Source organism: Bombyx mandarina, chromosome 01, assembly GCF_030267445.1.
Source record: "Bombyx mandarina strain Sakado chromosome 01, ASM3026744v2".
In the NCBI taxonomy this organism is placed as follows: domain Eukaryota; kingdom Metazoa; phylum Arthropoda; class Insecta; order Lepidoptera; family Bombycidae; genus Bombyx; species Bombyx mandarina.
In genome coordinates, this window is record NC_143208.1 from 14170041 (window position 1) to 14189403 (window position 19363).

Sequence of the window (19363 nt, forward strand, 5' to 3'; positions counted from 1 at the left end):
ATAAAAAAGGCACACCTAGCCAGTGCCATAACTGTCAATTGTACGGGCACTCTTCCCGTAACTGTCACGCGCGCCCCCGATGCGTCAAATGTTTAGGCGATCACGCCACGGCCCTATGCACTCGCGATCAAAAAACCGCGACGGAACCACCTAGCTGCGTCCTGTGTCGAACACAGGGTCACCCCGCAAATTACCGCGGATGCCCCCGAGCCCCGAAAATAAATCGACGCGTCGCCCGCCAAAACCGCCTCCGAGCTTCCGGCCCAGACATCAAAGCCTCGGCACCCTCTGCGTCGCAGGCTAAGCCAGCGTTCGTTCCGGCGGCGGTGCCCAGTGTCTCGGCCTGGGCGAAACCGCTGCCGTACACGAACACGGCTACAACTCCCTCCTCCGCGATTCGTCCTGCCCCCGCGACTCGTCCCTCTCCCGCGACTTGCCCTCCGACCGCGTCCGAAAATCTCGCTTTAGCGATCGACTTCTTTCAGTCGATCAACTTTGAGCGCGTTAACGCTTTGGGCGACGCCATTCGCGCTGCCTCCACTGCACAACACTTTATCGCCGTTGTGCAGGAATACGCCGACGTATACGCGTCATTAAATACGTACGTCCTCCCCTCACTCCGCCGGTAATCAATGGCGTATATAAGTAGAATAACGCCCCTATCCGTAACGATAGGATTTTTTAACGCTTACGGTCTCGCAAATCAACGTGATCAGGTTTCTGACTTTTTGCGTGACCATCAAATTGATATCTTTTTAGTGCAGGAGACCCTACTTAAGCCCGCGCGCCGTGACCCTAAAATCGCGAACTATAACATGGTCAGGAACGACAGGCTCTCTGCCCGTGGTGGTGGTACCGTCATTTACTATAGAAGAGCCCTGCATTGCGTCCCGCTCGATCCTCCCGCGCTCGCTAATATCGAAGCATCAGTGTGCCGAATCTCACTGACGGGACACGCGCCGATCGTTATCGCGTCCGTTTATCTTCCACCGGATAAGATCGTTCTAAGCAGTGATATCGAGGCGCTGCTCGGTATGGGGAGCTCTGTCATTCTGGCGGGCGACCTAAATTGTAAACACATCAGGTGGAACTCACACACCACAACCCCGAATGGCAGGCGGCTTGATGCGTTAGTCGATGATCTCGCCTTCGATATCGTCGCTCCGCTAACCCCGACTCACTACCCGCTAAATATCGCGCATCGCCCGGATATACTCGACATAGCGTTATTAAAAAACGTAACTCTGCGCTTACACTCGATCGAAGTAGTTTCAGAGTTAGATTCAGACCACCGTCCCGTCGTTATGAAGCTCGGTCGCGCTCCCGATTCCGTTCCCGTCACGAGGACTGTGGTGGATTGGCACACGCTGGGCATCAGCCTGGCTGAATCTGATCCACCATCGCTCCCGTTTAACCCGGACTCTACCCCGTCTCCTCAGGATACCGCTGAAGCCATAGACATCTTAACGTCACACATCACCTCGACATTAGATAGGTCATCGAAACAAGTTGTAGCGGAGGACTTCCTTCACCGCTTCAAATTGTCCGACGATATTAGGGAACTCCTTAGAGCTAAGAACGCCTCGATACGCGCCTACGACAGGTATCCTACCGCGGAAAATCGTATTCGAATGCGTGCCCTACAACGCGACGTAAAGTCTCGCATCGCCGAAGTCCGAGATGCCAGATGGTCTGATTTCTTAGAAGGACTCGCGCCCTCCCAAAGGTCTTACTACCGCTTAGCTCGTACTCTCAAATCGGATACGGTAGTAACTATGCCCCCCCTCGTAGGCCCCTCAGGCCGACTCGCGGCGTTCGATGATGATGAAAAAGCAGAGCTGCTGGCCGATACATTGCAAACCCAGTGCACGCCCAGCACTCAATCCGTGGACCCTGTTCATGTAGAATTAGTAGACAGTGAGGTAGAACGCAGAGCCTCCTTGCCACCCTCGGATGCGTTACCACCCGTCACCCCGATAGAAGTTAAAGACTTGATCAAAGACCTACGTCCTCGCAAGGCTCCCGGTTCCGACGGTATATCTAACCGCGTTATTAAACTTCTACCCGTCCAACTCATAGTGATGTTGGCATCTATTTTCAATGCCGCTATGGCGAACTGTATCTTTCCCGCGGTGTGGAAAGAAGCGGACGTTATCGGCATAAATAAACCCGGTAAACCAAAAAATCATCCGAGAGCTACCGCCCGATTAGCCTCCTCATGTCTCTAGGCAAACTGTATGAGCGTCTGCTCTACAAACGTCTCAGAGACTTCGTCTCATCCAAGGGCATTCTCATCGATGAACAATTCGGATTCCGTACAAATCACTCATGCGTTCAACAGGTGCACCGCCTCACGGAGCACATTCTTGTGGGGCTTAATCGACCAAAACCGTTATACACGGGAGCTCTCTTCTTCGACGTCGCAAAAGCGTTCGACAAAGTCTGGCACAATGGTTTGATTTTCAAACTATTCAACATGGGCGTGCCGGATAGTCTCGTGCTCATCATACGGGACTTCTTGTCGAACCGCTCTTTTCGATATCGAGTCGAGGGAACCCGCTCCTCCCCACGACCTCTCACAGCTGGAGTCCCGCAAGGCTCTGTCCTCTCACCCCTCCTATTTAGCTTATTCGTCAACGATATTCCCCGGTCGCCGCCGACCCATTTAGCTTTATTCGCCGACGACACGACTGTTTACTATTCTAGTAGAAATAAGTCCCTAATCGCGAAGAAGCTTCAGAGCGCAGCCCTAGCCCTAGGACAGTGGTTCCGAAAATGGCGCATAGACATCAACCCATCGAAAAGTACTGCGGTGCTATTTCAGAGGGGTAGCTCCACACGGATTTCCTCCCGGATTAGGAGGAGGAATCTCACACCCCCGATTACTCTCTTTAGACAACCCATACCCTGGGCCAGGAAGGTCAAGTACCTGGGCGTTACCCTGGATGCATCGATGACATTCCGCCCGCATATAAAATCAGTCCGTCCGTGCCGCGTTTATTCTCGGTAGACTCTACCCCATGATCTGTAAGCGGAGTAAAATGTCCCTTCGGAACAAGGTGACACTTTACAAAACTTACATAAGGCCCGTCATGACTTACGCGAGTGTGGTGTTCGCTCACGCGGCCCGCACACACATAGACACCCTCCAATCCCTACAATCCCGCTTTTGCAGGTTAGCTGTCGGGGCTCCGTGGTTCGTGAGGAACGTTGACCTACACGACGACCTGGGCCTCGAATCAATTCGGAAATACATGAAGTCAGCGTCGGAACGATACTTCGATAAGGCTATGCGTCACGATAATCGCCTTATCGTTGCCGCCGCTGACTACTCCCCGAATCCTGATCATGCAGGAGCCAGTCACCGTCGACGCCCTAGACACGTCCTTACGGATCCATCAGATCCAATAACCTTTGCATTAGATGCCTTCAGCTCTAATACTAGGGGCAGGCTTAGGGACCCTGGTAACCGTACTCGTCGAACTCGACAAAGAGGTCGACGTGCAACCTAACCCATGCATCAGCCCGCTGAGTTTCTCGCCGGATCTTCTCAGCGGGTCGCGATTCCGATCCGGTAGTAGATTCATTCGCGAAACAATTGCTCTTGAGTTGTTAGGTCTCCTTCGGAGGCGCTCGGGCAGTTGTTAGCAAATCCCACCCCTCTTGGCTGAGCCTTTGCTCGCCCACCTGTCCTGGTGAAACTGGAAAGGCCTTCGGGCCACCAGTAAACTTTCAATCATAAAAAAAAAAAAAAATTATTGAAGGATTTCTATATTGCAATACATGCATCTTGTAACACTGGAACTAATGATGTACAGTTCTAATCCATAACGTATTAAGTAGACCATCCAATAAATATTTAAATCTTTTAATAAACACAACAATTTTTTAATGTCGTGTGCTCGCAGTGACTGCCAATTTTTTTCATATTGAATGTCTTCTAGCTTCTCGCGAAGTGAATTAAATTAAGCAATTTAGGTCACGGAGCCTTGATGATGAAATGCAGATGGAATGTTCAATGGCTTTTATATTATAACAAAAAAAACCACGTGTGGTACTCGGGGACTGCCGCGGTAAAGCTATTGCCTAGTATTTTTTATCAACTTATGCAATTATAATTAGACAATAATATTATAATATTAAAAAAATAATAAAATAAGACCACGCTATATTTATAAACATTAACAAAATCAAAACATTAACCGTCCCCTTCACACTCATAAGCTAGACCGCGCGAGAGAGAGATGAGCAGACTTTTATTGATGCGCATGCAGTGCGACATCACGCCGCGCGCTTATTCACAAACACTACACAAGCGCAACGTGTGAATGTATTGAATGCGAGCAACATGGTAGGCGGAGTGGGGAGTGTTAGGTGTTATTTTCGTTACGGAATTTCTTGATTCGGTCGACGTGCTCAAAGCCCGCGATATGCAATAGTTTAAAAAAAAGGGTGCGTGTACTTATGTACGCTCGTAAGAAAGTTCGGAAAGTTCGGAAAGTTCACCTGCGGCTATATTCAGACTCGCCAAGCTACGTCAGTCGTATTGTAATGAGCGATTCAGTGGGCATCTTCTTTCTGCTAATTTTGTGTCACGGTGCGCGCGCATCGTAAAATTTCACTCTCATCAATTTTTCATAACGCGCCTAAAGAAGTATAACTTCAAAAACTAAACTGATTTTGAGACGCTGGCGTGTACAGCGTTGTTGATCCAAGTCACGGTGCTTTTAGTGTAGTTCTGAACGAGTTTACGAACTACATGATGTTATCTGTTTACAGCTAACATAATTTGGTACTGTAGTTCGAATCGACACAAAAGCATTGAAAGTGCTTATTTGTCATAGCACTATCCCGAATAGTGATACTAACATCATATATCATTTAACAACACAAATTGGAGTTACCAAAATAAAACTAGCCGTAAAATCGTAATGGTCGAAATATACCTAGTCAGGTCATAAATTCTGTCACATGTTTAATGTAAAATAATTGAAACAAGTTTATTCATTATGTAACCATTCATATACCAAAATGAACTTAACAAAACATAGATTCTTATGACACTAAAGTTTATTCAAAATGACCTTCGTGATTTTGAATACAGGCCTTCAATCTGCGCGGCCAGTCGTCTATCGCAGCACGAACGAGGTCCATGTCAATATCGGCGGCTGCCTTAATCAAGGATGTCTTGAGTGACTCCAAATTGGGATGAGGCTTTGAACACGCCTCTTCCTCGAAGTGTTGCCATATCTTGTAATCTAACAGATTCAAATCTGGACTGGAGGAGGGCCAGTCTTCGTGCCGGATGAAGTCGATTTCACGCGCCGCCAGCCAGTCTTGTGTGCTTTTCGCTCTATGAGCTGGCGCCGAATCTTGTTGGAATACCCAGTGCCTGTTATTGAACATGGTATGAGAAACAGGTTCCACAAGGTTCGTCAGGACTGTATTTTGATACACAACTGCATTCGTTTTTACACCTTTCTCACAAAAATGTACCTCTGTTAAGCCCCAATAAGAAACTCCCAACCATACCATGAGCGAGGATGGAAAATGACCTCGTTGGACACGCGGAATACGGTTGCTCGCTTCTTCACTACTGTGTGCGTACAGCTTATCATTTTGTTTGTTGTAGCTCTCTTCTACGGTAAAAATTTTTTCATCCGAAAAAAGAATTTCCCGATATTTTTTTCCCGCGTACCGCTTCAACAAAGCGCGGCATCTCTTCAGTCTCAGGTCCATTAGACGAGCATTCAAACGATGTCCTGTTTTTCTTCGATATGCCCGAAGCCCTAAGTCTTCATTTAACACCCTTTTCACCGTGGTTCTGCTTAACCCCATCTGAAGGGCCAACAGTTTCTGCTTACGTTTGGGATTTCTTTGAATTCGCGCCTTCACAGCTTTTATCACTGCTGGAGTCCTAACAGACCGAGGGCGACCACTTCTTGACCTGTCATCTATACTAGAATCTTCATTGTATCGTTTGATGGTACGATAAACGAATCTTTTGGTTATATTCAAATTTTTCAGTATGTTAAAAATTTGAATTGGCGCGTAACCGCAACGATGCAACGCAATAACTGCAACACGGTCTTCTTTAAGCGTCCACTCCATATTTAAAAATGAGTAAAATTCTAAAAGTATACATTTTTATTTTCATGAACAATTCGAAATTCGAATTCAATAAACTTTTTTGTGGCCAGCATTCTAAAAGAAAAGTTTTTACTGTGTGACAATACTTATGACCTGACTAGGTATATCCTGAAGAAGCTGTTTCTCTGTTTACGTCACTCAGGTACTCGACACAGAACAGATTAGTGAGTGTACCTTATTCATTGTTACAAACAAAAAGTAAGTGACAAACTCACAACATTTTTTTAACAACGTAACATTGGTAACAACGCTAGATTCGTTTCAGTGCGATCCTATTAGCGCTAACTAGCGTCTGTTCTGGATGTTTCGTTCCAGATCAGCTCGACTGCTGTTGTTTGAGTTGTTTTTGAGTTTGACATAGCTGCAGAAACTAACAAAGAAATACAATTTATTTATGTGTAATTTAAAAGTCCCCGTTTATATTCAAATCCACATTCAAGTTGTATAATATTAGGCATAGATTATAGAGCTATTTTGGTTTCTTTCACTTAATAGTTAAAAAAAAAATAAGACATTTCTTACGCATTTCACGTTTATGAGCTACGATTATATCCTGTGGGTGCTGGAAAAGCTAAGACGAGAACAACTAGACCAAAGACCTGAATATTGTTCCTGACCGAGAATAAAGCTCGGATTCCGTGTTCAAATCAAGTCATCGACAGATCAAACAGCTGAGGCGAGCTTTTTAATTTTATACTCACCGATGCTCATCATTTCAACGAGCACCTCCAGCTGGATAGTCAGGGCTACCATTGCGGCAGCGAAACCTCCTAGGATGGTAGCGAGGGCTGGAGTCCCGGATGTCTCCGAAATCGACGCCAGTGACCTGTTCGGAAGCAGAAGTTAATAATGATATCTGCATTTCAAAATAGGATAAAAAATTGAAAAATGTTAGAGAAAAAAATTTATAAATATTAAATTAATAAGGTAATAAAAAACAAGTGAAATAATAATAAAAGTAAAAAAATGGACATAATGCCGGTAAATGTCGAAAAATGTTAAGGTGCTAAAATAACAAATGAAAATGTAGTAAGTGCATTTCAGATTTTATAATTAATTGCGAACGAAAAAAAAAAAAAAAATTATAACCCACCTACTGTCATTACATTGCATCAAGTCCTGTTTCAGCAAGTGTTCCCAAAAAACTGATGGACGATGTTAATCTTAACCTTCGATTCAAAATGAGAAAATTAAAAAAAGAACGATAAGTAAACAAAATAAAAACCTTACACTAGAAATAGATTATAGTTTTAATTTACTATAAAATTCATTTTATGTTTCATAAATTTAATGACTATACATTTTCTATTTAACAAAAATATGATCATGTGATTGAAAACGAAATAAAATATATAAACCACTGGAAAAAAAAAACGGTTCCAATACCATTTGTTAGAATTAGTTTGGCTAACTGAAATAGCGATATAATTTAATAAGAAAAGGACCTCAATATAAGGGAGAAAAACACAACTCAATTTTCTTGTTCGTCAAATTTTTTTCGTTTATTAAAATAGCATGACCCTAATTGCGGCTCTTGTACTTTTCCATTAAAACGAAATGAATCAAGTCCGGCTATTTTGTGATTGTCTTCAAAATATAAGCTAGGAATACAATTCACGCTTGAAGCGACCAATTTTTTTTCTGTCATTTTAATTTGATCGAGTTGATTATCTTGAACGAGAAGCAAATTGCGAACGAGTCGTGTTGATATATGTTATATAGTATTTATGTGCATTGTCAGTCATAGCCTTAATGTGATATGCGCCACATAGATTTAATTTAAATGATACTAAATATTCAAATATCTGTTTATATGAGGGTGTGACGCAATCACTAATTAATTTTGCACTTTAAAAAAAATTACCGACGTTTTTTTACTTAGATGTTCGTTGATTTAATATCCAGTCAGATTCTTCGCTCGTATTTATGTACCGTTGTTAATACCGTTACTAACTTGAAGATTAGTCCGTCTTGCGCCATTGCATAGATGATCCTTGGCATCGGGAACATGGAACCAAACATGGACACTGTGAGGCCAGCGAGAGCACCAATCGCAACGATGTACTTGCAGATGGGGGCGCCGGCGCGGGCGAACATCTGTACCAAGGCCGAGTCGGTGTCTATTTGGTCGTAGGGAACTAGAGAAAACAACCAAATATTTCATTATTAATGACAGATTCTCACATCTTACATGGAGTGCTAGTTTCAATGAAATCAATATTGAATTGAATGTATTTAATTAATAGACGCTGTTACATTGTAAGCGATAAATGTATTATTGGTTTTTACATCGCGAACGACAATGGCGGAAAGTAGGACTCTTATAATTTCATGATACTTTCTAGCGTTAGTCCATTTTTGTTTGGACGTCCCTTAGCTATGCAGTCCAACAGTGAATCGATGATTAAGAAATAGTTGTGGCAGGACCTCTTGTGAGTCCGCACGGGTAGGTAGCACCACCCCACCTATTTCTGCCGTGAAGAAGTAATGCGTTTCGGCTTGAAGGGTGGGGCAGCTGTTGTAACTATACTGAGACCTTAGAACTTATATCTCAAGGTGGATGGCGCGTTTACGTTATAGATGTCTATGGCCTCCAGTAACCACTTAACACTAGGTGGGCTGTGAGCTCGTCTACCCATCTAAGCAATAAAAAAAAAGAAAAAAATATAACATTTTTTTATGGCATGATATCGAAGTCTCGATTACATTGTACAACAAATATGTGTTTCGTGTTAGAAATGGGTAGAACAGCACTACCCCCGCTTATAATATTCCAAACTCCAAACTCCAATATTCCAAACTCAAAAAAAAAACAACTCATTATTTATCAAAGTTAGTATTATAAAGTCTACGGCATTCAAAAGACGCCGGCCTTTTTAAAAGTCCCACTTTAAGTCACATGTATAAATAATTACGTTTGAGGTTTCCCTGATCCCGAAATAGCTTAAAGCCATTGAAAGCCTGAAAGGGAATTTAAGTGATTCATTCATTATTTAACAGCTTCGGTTCACAAATAAAGCGAAAATCAATTTCTAAAGAAGAGTCGGCTAAAAATAGCCCAATTAAAAACGAAACGCTTTTTCAAATTGCCTTATAGCGACGTCTATATTAACAATTTGTTTTTAAAAATGCTTACCCTTAAACTGGAGTCTATAAGGGCTCAGATTTTTTATTTTGTAATTATGCTTATCCTTAAAGTGGACTATAGGCTCAGATTTTTTATTTTGTAATTACGGGAAAATATAAAACATGGTAATATAAAACTGGTACACAGTGGATCATTTGAATGAAGTATGAATTGAATTTTTATTATAACGGACAAAAATACTTATTGCGTCGTTTTTGTTTTTACTTACCTATGCTGATAGCCTTGAGAGGCTATTTCAGTTTCACCTTAACATGTAGGTGAGCTCACGGGGCTCAAACCGAAAGTGTTGCTAACACTGGCCCTAGCGAGAGCAGTGCTTTGCAGAAACTACCCCCGGATCGGAAACGCGACCCACTGAGAAGATCCGGCGAGAAACTCAGTGGGCTGTGTTGATGGGTTAATTCGTTCGTCGAGCCCTTCGTCGCAAGCGACGGGTTCGACGAGGACGGTGACCGGTGCTTGTGGTACCTAAAAGCACCATCGCTTTAGTTGAACTGACGTGAAAAGCAAGTGAAGTTAGCGGACGCGCACCTCGTCTCCTCGAAACCATGTGATATTGCACATAACCGGAGTATTTATTGCAATACATAGCGTGTACCGGAATAAAGCATTGGGTAATCTTTCGATTGAAAATTGCTTAGTATTTTGGCACCAAAGTATCTAGTTTCGTTATAAATATATTTTTTTATTGTCGGATGGATGGACGAGCTCACAGTCCACCTGGTGTTAAGTGGTTACTGGAGCCCATAGACATCTACGACGTAAATGCGCTATAATTGAGATATAAGTTCTAAGTCTCAAGTATAGTTACAACGGCTGCCCCACCCTTCAAGCCGAAACGCATTCCTGTTGTAATTACGCAAATTATAATTTTGCGGGTTTCGTTTTTATTACACGACGTTACTCCTTCACCGTGGAAGTCAATCGTGAACATTTGTTGAGTATGTATTTCTTTAGAAAAATTGGTACCCCCCTGGGATTCGAACACCGGTGCATCGCTCAGCACGAATCTTATCCCTTAGGCCACGACGACTTCTACACGACACGAATTCTTCTATTACAAAATTTTATATAGTATGCTATCTTTCGCACCACGGTAAACGAGAAATGCTTTTAAACAGAACATTTGCGCTGATGATCCGTTTGACAGAGTTCTCATTATTGAAAGCTTTACATGTGTTTTTCATTATGGAATGCACAGGTCCAGTGTATTTTGAACCGTTGGTTGTATATAGAAGCGTTAATTTCATTAGTCATTATGCGGAAATGAACAACAAAAATAACAGTCTAATAGGACGGTGCACGTACAAAAAACGAAGCTAGCTAGCTAGCGCAAGAAGTCTCCAAATACGTTAACGATGCGTCAAATAATTATATCCATTTGTTTTATCAAAGTTTTTAACAATATTGTAGATACAACAGAGCATTTTTAAATTAAACACGAAAAAAGAAAATGGTTTGGACGGTGAGGGGATTAAATTCGTTGTCCGCCTTTTTGAGGACCGGCAACGTGTTTTCTGTGCCTTTTTTTTTTTGTCAAAGTGACGTGAAACGCGCGATCTTTTTTTTTAAAATTTTTACGTGTTATTATTTTTGTCTGCGAAGTGTTTTTTTATTATTTCTTATTCTTAACTGTTAAAATTTAAGAGGATTTTCAGCTTAGCTATATTAATAATAGAATAAAGTTAATTGCAAAGGTATTAGGGTTAAAGAATTAATTCTGATCAATATGGCCCTAGCAATGAAATGTAAGGTTTGTAGGTAATTAAACGAGCTTAAACTATATAATTACTAATGATACGTTTTAATGATAATTTCATATCAATAATATAGTTTCGAAGCTTAAAAACTCACTACCAATAAGAAAAATATGACAATTTTTCCTTTAATACTCTTTTAGTTATTACGATACATTTCTAAAGAGAAACACGTCAATCTAATAATACCTACAGCTAATTGCATTATAAGTATATTCTTATGTGTTTCAGAATAAATAAATATTTCTATACTTTAAAGACACCATTGCAAAAACCAGGAGAAAGCCATTTTTATTAACTACATAATACTGAACACAAAATTAATAATCAAAAAACGAATTTCAGATTAGATAAGTTAAAATTAATAATCAAAAAACGAATTAAAGATTAGATAAGAATCTCTACCGCGAAGCCGTCATGTGCCCAGATTTGAAAGTTGGCGCTGTCATACAATACAATTTGTTTTTGGACCTTATGTCTCAAGCTGGGGGCTGGCATTCACAGTGACTTGTACAGAATCGGATAACCTATGAACACGAGATAGGTTGTGAGATTCTACGCCTATCATAACGCTATATTTTGTTAAAGTAAAAGCAGCCATATTGTAATGTTTTCAAATGCAACATGAAATACAAGCACTTACTTGAGTATCGTGATGATACGGCAATTAATTAAATGAATATCGATTTAAGCATTCCAGCCCATAAACATGAAAATCCTAAAGTCGTTATCGACTTTGAGACGAGGGGTCAAACTGTCGATTGAATTGAATCGCAACTGCCCCACTCCTCGAGCCGGTATGGATGACAATTTAGCGGCAGAAATAGGCAAGTTGGCCTGACTTACCCGTTCAAGTTCAAAATACGACCCATCACTAGTAAAAATATCTCATCCCTTTAACCTCTTTTTTTAAATTTAGTATTGAATAGTTTAATAAGATTTCATTATGTTTATAATTTCATAAAGTTCGATACAGCTCTGAACGATCGTTACCACTTGTAAGTTAGCGTTGTCCATCCGATTTTATATATAGTGAATTTTCACAATTGAAAACCTTGAAAAGCAATATTCACCATATAACCCTCACTCACCTTACTAAAATTGCGTTATATTTAATTAATAACATAATTTTCAATAGCATAGGTATGCTGTTTTAAATTTATATGTTAGACGGTCGTGTCCCTGACGTTCTTATTGTTTAATAAACGGTTGCACTTTAGATTAGCACGAAATCAACTCTGCAACATTATATATAGTAGTCAATTTCCACTATTGAAAACCTTGAACAACCATATTCACCATATAATCCTCGCCCACCCTACCGAAACTACGGTCTAAGTTAATAACATAATTTTAAATAGCATAGGTATGCTGCTTTATATTTATATGTTAGACGGACGTGTCCCTGACGTTCTGATTGCATAGTTAACGGCTGCACTTTAGATTAGCACGAAATCAACTCCGCAACATTATGAAACTCGGTTAACATACGCGACATGCAATCTCGGCGGCTCCCCTGAACCCAATTTATTGGAAAGTCCATTTTCTCGTCGGATGCAGGCTTCGGGTTTAGAAGTTCAAGGCTGTGCACCGGGAGGCAAGCGGAAACTTGAAACCAGGGGTGTCTCTCGAGACCGATTTAAACGAGAAATTTAGTGCTTCTTTGAAAACTAAGTGAAATTGATATTTGGAGCGGTTATTTCTAGGTATTTTTAGAACTATTTTGAAAATTTATCGGTTTTTCATTGTGATTCGTGTTAAGCTTTGCTTTATTATAATTATTATATTTTTGTTTGTTTTCTTTTGTATTTTTTTTATTAATCTGACTCATAATGTTTCTTATGTTTGTAGTATGCAGATTGTACTTTTAAAACTGCCGTTTATTAATAAATACATACATTGGCATTTTTTTTTCGTTCAATACGCCTCTTCCTCTGTTATATTTCCCTAGAATTGCCGTTTATGATCATATTTCCCATTTTTGGCTTACACGACCCATTCTTTTTTATTTATTGCTGAGATGACCTCTTGTGAGTCCGCACGGGTAGGTACCACCACCCCGCCTATTTCTGCTGTGAAGCAGTAATGCGTTTCGGTTTGAAGGGTGGGGCAGCCGTTGTACTAGGCTGCACTAAAAGTATCGGGAATGGAATATTTCCACTGTTCCTGTCATATTAAAATCTTTTTAATTAAAAACTCCTTGGTTTTAAAAATCGAATACCATTTATTTATTTAAAAAAAGATTCTCGGTCTTGTCACGAGGTTTTGTCAAACTTGTTTAGTCGTTGAGAAAATGGAATTGACTCGAGAAAATTCAAGAGCGATGATTTATTATGACTTTCGAAGTGGTTTAACACAAAAACAGTGTGTTGACCGGATGATTTCTGCATTTGGTGATGAAGCCCCATCCAAAACCACAGTTTATCGCTGGTTTGCTGAGTTTCAACGTGGACGTGTCAAGCTCAGTGATGATCCCAGTCAAGGTCGTCCAAAAACTGCAGTCACCCAAGAAAACGTTGATGCTGTGCGTAAGCTGATTGAGGAAGATCGACATGTGACATACCGCGAAATTCAGGCAACTTTAGGCATTGGCATGAGTCAAATACAAATAATCTTGCATGAACAATTAGGTGTAAAAAATTTGTTTTCCCGATGGATACCGCATTCGCTCTGTGAAGAGCAAAAAGCGGCTCGTGTTACTTGGTGCGTCAGAACTCTCGAAAGATTCCACGCAGGATCCTCAAATGCTGTATACAACATTGTATCAGGTGACGAATCCTGGATATACGCGTACGAACCCGAAACAAAAAACCAGTCACGAGTTTGGGTGTTCGAAAATGAGTTAAAGCCAACAAAAATTGTACGTTCACGGAGTGTTGCAAAAAAAATGGTGGCCACGTTTGTCTCCAAAACCGGCCATGTTACGACTATTCCTCTTGAGGGACAAAGAACGGTTAATGCAGAATGGTATGCTAGCATTTGTTTGCCACAGGTCGTTTCTGAACTCCGTAAAGAGAACTGCAGCCGCCGCATCATCCTCCATCACGACAATGCCAGTTCTCACACCGCGCACAGAACAAAATAGTTTTTAGAGCAAGAAAACATAGAAATATTAGACCATCCGCCGTACAGCCCCGACCTAAGCCCTAATGATTCCTATACTTTCCCTAAAATAAAGAATAAATTGCGTGGACAGAGATTTTCATCACCTGAAGAAGCTGTGGACGCCTACAAAACGGCCATTTTGGAGACCCCAACTTCCGAATGGAATGGTTGCTTCAATGATTGGTTCCATCGTATGGAAAAATGCGTCAAATTTCGCGGAGAATACTTCGAAAAGCAATAAATACATTTTTAAATAGTAATGTTGTGTCACTTCGTTAATTCCCGAAATTTTCAGTGCCGCCGTAACTATACTTAGAACTTATATTTCAAGGTGGGTGGCGCATTTACATTGTAGATGTCTATGGGCTCCAGTAACCACTTAGCACTTAGATATGTTAAAGTGTGTAGATTATGTTCAGTCGATTGAATTGTACACTACGACAAAAAAAAATTGTCTACATTTGATTACATATTTTTGATTTAAAGTTTTATATATCTGGGCGGGTGCAACCCTTTGACATAAGTCGAGTCGCGGATTCGTGTTTAAAGTTCAAGGTGAAACAAGATGAAAATTCACCGAACGGAAATTTTTGTGCAATACGAACCACGGAGGCGTTCGGCGAAGAATTTCATCGTCTTTGACATATATCGCAATAAATATTTTGGTGATGCATTGAATGTTAATATTAATACCAGTTAAAAGGGAAAAAAAATCTTTCAAAAATTCTATAATTTTTTGGGTACTTCATGTTTCTTAGAAATGATTTAAATAACTAAAAAGTTTAGGTATTTCTTTGTTCATGCTTTGACGATGAAATTTAATCTGAGAGAACTGATTCATAAAGTTATGTAAATTACTTTTTTCTAACAATTGCTTTCTTGAAATATTAAATAATTAGTTTAGTTCAGTTTTAGTTTTTTTTAAAACAATCACGCCACGTTAACCGGCCCCGTGATAAGTTCGTAAAGAACTTGTGTTACAGGTACCAGATAACGGATATAAATGTAAGATTTTTATTATACACATACATATATTTAATATACATCCATAACCCTGGAAAAGACATTTATATTTATCATACAAATATCTTCCCTTGGCGGGATTCGAAATAAGAAATATTTATAAACTGAGTTGATTAATTAGTAAGAAGCAGGTTACTATGATATTTACTTTGTATTACCAATTTACATTACTTTAATTTCTGCACATCAGTTCGTTAAAAGGACATAATTTTATTTCAAGTTGTTTTGGATAGATCAAATAAAATCAATAACGTTTAAGACTTTTTAGCGGGAACGCGAGGAGTGAAGTTGTGTGATTTGTTTTATTTTGTCTATTTAGTGTTTCTTCAGATTTAAATGTGTAATGATAGTGTTTTAACTGTTTAATATCTGTGAAAGTGCAAAAAATGTGGGAAAATTAAACAAAGCCGCTTCTCTGGATCTTCCAAAAAGTCCACTGAAAAAGTACCAGTAAATGACCACCATTTTACTGAGATTATATTTCATCCCATATCATCTTATCTCATTTCAAATTATTTCATTTCATTTCATAATATCATTTTTCATATAAATAAAATATATAAAATATTAGACTGTATGGTATGATACCTTTGCCTTTCTAATTGAAAAAATAAAACTATTACTACTACTACTACTACTCAAGAACGTTTTAAAACAGAGACTGTGACACTAATATGTCACTAGTACATAAACGATTATCTATAGCGTATATATATAGATATTAAAAAATCTTTAATACGTTAATTGTAGGCTTACTATTTATTGTAGGTACGTACTATTGTCACCTTTATTTCTACCGTGAAGCCCTCTTGTGTTTTTTTTAGTGACTGACTGAACTGGACCTTCGAGCTGTTTCCTTGTCTATGGGATCCGTTAACACTAGGCTTACTTTGAACCAGTCTAATCGTTCGATAAGATAATAAAAAATCTATAGAAATATCTATTTTTTTATTGCTTAGATGGGTGGACGAGCTCACAGCCCACCTGGTATTAAGTGGTTACTGGAGCCCATAGACATCTACAACGTAAATGCGCCACCCACCTTGAGATAAGTTTTAAGGTCTCAAGTATAGTTATAACGGCTGCCCCACCCTTCAAGCCGAAACTAATTACTGCTTCACGGCAGAAATAGGCAGGGTAGTGGTACCTACCCGTGTGGACTTACAAGAGGTCCTACCACCAGTAAAAACGAAATGTTTTAAAATGCAAGAAAGAAATGTTTTAAAAGACTAGAGAAAAGAGAAACGTGATTTCGTTGCCTAGCCAAATACATATACACTTGTACACATGAACATAATATTATACATACTAGAGGTCCCGCAGTAGTCGAAATTCGACTATAATTAATTGGAATTGTAAGTTTGTACACTATTATGATTATATTTTATACTTCTATAATCACAAATTTCGCCAAGACTACACTATAAAAAATATTAACAAAGACAAACAATATATTTTAATCTATTCTCAATTTGACAACAGACGTCAAGAACAAAAGTTTTAGCAATAAATAGTATGCATGCGTGTGTGCGTCAAATACATGGTATGTAGTGTGTGTAATGTTTTCTTTATTGATTTAATGTATCTTTTACATATGCATTATTTTAAAAAAAATATTAGCATTGTGCACTTCTTCTCTATATTCTCTATAAGTGTGGAAAATTTCATACTCCTCCGTAAGCTCAATTTTCGTAAAAAGGGATACAAAGTTTTTGCTTCACGTAATTATATATTATAGATAGATTATGTCCATTATATACAATTTGGGAACGGTGTATGCATTATGCGTGAGTGTTGGTAACGAACAATCGTTGTTTTTGACTCGAGCTACTACTGTTTTATGTAAATACTGCGGCAGTCGGTCCGGTTGATTCTAATATAACAAGGATATTGAATTCAAATAAAAAGGGGCATATCGACGCTTGAAAGGCAAACGTGACTAAGCGACAATACGTGAACTTTACAGTAGACTAATTTAAAGTTGATATACCTGAAAACAAAATTTATTTTAACGAATCTAGCTGTAGTAGAATCTAGCTAGTAGCTGTAGGATTGAAATGATTTTAATAGACCTAGAAAAAATTTTTTTTAGCTCATCGATTATGGTTATTGCCTATCATTTATGTACAAAGCAGTTATTGTCGCTTAGTCACGTTTACCTTTCAAGCGTCGATATGTAGAAATCATTTTGTACTGAAACTAGTATATTTTATTTAGTTACGAATAGATCTCATTGTATAATACGTATAGAGTAGCAGTAGTGGTGTTAGTATTAGTCAGTGATATGATATTTGAATAAAAATAATAATAGTAATAAATATTTACTAACAATCACGCCACGTTAACTGGTCCCGTGCTACGTTCATAAAGAACTTGTGTTACAGTTACCAGATAACGGAATTAAATGTAAGATTTTTATTATACACATACATATATTTAATATACATCCGTAACCCTGGAAAAGACATTTTATATTTATCATACAAATATCTACCCTTGGCGGGATTCGAACCAGCGACCCCCTTTTGTAGTGACCATGTCACTTACCAGAGTACACCAGAGTCAATAATATGTATATAATATCTTCATTTCATTGGTAATTTAATAATTTAATTCAAGTGACATTTGGCCGTATGTGATCAGCCAAGACGGGTAACTAGGTCAGTTCGGTTGTCCGGGCCCAAGCCAGGCCAAGGCCGTTTAAGGTTTCAGTTATTTTAAAACAAAGCATAGCTAAATAAAATTCATGAAAAGATAACAACTAAAAAACCTTTAGAATTAAACAGGCATATAAAATTCTCAGTTCACGGACGAATTTTAATGAAAGATTTTTACGATGTATGCGTAAATTTTTCATAGATGAATAGGATCATAAGTAACACATGATGTGTTCTGACGTAAATCTATACTAAATTATAAATATACAGTGGTTTTTACGGATGTTCCGTTATAACTACTGAACCATGCATCCGATTGACTTGAAACTTGGCATCCATGTAGAAGATACATGTACTTAATGGATAGGCTAATATATATATGAGTGTTGGACTCTCTAATAATAATGACAATAAATAATAATGTTAATTTTAAATGCCCAGTGAAGCGGGCGAGTATGGCTAGTATCTTATAAAGTTTAGTAAAAATATCTCAAAAACTATTTTAAGGGCATGTTTGGTCCAGATTTTTCAACTTCAAAAATGGTAAATTTATTAAGCTGATTTCGAGGATTTTTCGAGGGGATTATTAACGTAATACTCATTGAGTAATGGTTGAGGAAATTTTGAGAGGACCTCTTAGAGTACCGGTTGCAAGTATGGTGAAACTGGGTATTAATATAACTCAGAACTATCTGAGTTCGCATTTTAAGAGTTCGCACTGAATAAATAAAGTTTCGAAAGCCAAGTAAAATGAGATATCCTTAGTTATGGCTACAGTAATATAAACTTGTGTTAAAATTTTTCTTGCACAGACTGGTGAATAAACTTTAGACCCAAATGAATTCATGTGATTACCGGAGCCTAGAAATCACACAAAGTGAATGCCGCAAATTACCCTCGTCAAAAATAATGTATCGTGGAAGTAATTTGTGAAAATGTTTAATTTTTTAGTTTTTGAAGTGAAAACTTCTTTAGCATCGTTGTGATTTGAAAGTCGATGAAACGAAAAAGCAACAGTAAAAAGAGACAGACACATAGCATTTGACGTGAGAGCAAATGAAATAGGAAGGATTATACAGTGTTTCTTTATTAGTGGTTCGCTTTGTGCTCCGCTTTGTGCTGTGCCTGCTTTCGTACCTAATATTCGTATTTAATTCATATAATATACGAACAAAATGTAAAATGATTATCAAACTTTGTATCATTATGACTTACTAAAACCTACAATTATTCTATTCCCGAAATTTTACATCCGTTTTATTATCTTAAAGCCAAAATTTTTGAAGGTTTCATTTCTACCACGTGTTAATAATTGCACACAAGTTTTTCTTTTATTTGCATGAACGAGCTCGCGAGAGTACGAGGTGGGGTAAGTGACTTCCGGAATCTACGGAGACACGAGGTCTAAATCTCAAAATTAACCCACTCTTAAAGCCTACATTGCAGTTCGTATCATTGTTGCGCGGCAGTAATCACTTCGATAAAGCGGCACGACACGAGAACCCTCTCATCGTGGCCGCCGG

At 39.0% G+C, this 19363-nt stretch overlaps 1 protein-coding gene across 1 annotated transcript in view; it reads right to left on the minus strand.

The window, feature by feature from the left end:
• The window catches only part of LOC114252513 (solute carrier family 7 member 14), a 159417-nt gene that overhangs the window by 21326 nt on the left and 118728 nt on the right, over positions 1-19363 (minus strand). Inside the window, exons 9-10 of the mRNA XM_028186996.2 lie at positions 8105-8288; positions 6852-6976 (exon numbers count right to left, since the gene is read on the minus strand). Coding sequence (XP_028042797.2) covers positions 6852-6976; positions 8105-8288 — 309 coding nt within the window. The remainder of the gene's footprint in view (positions 1-6851; positions 6977-8104; positions 8289-19363) is intronic.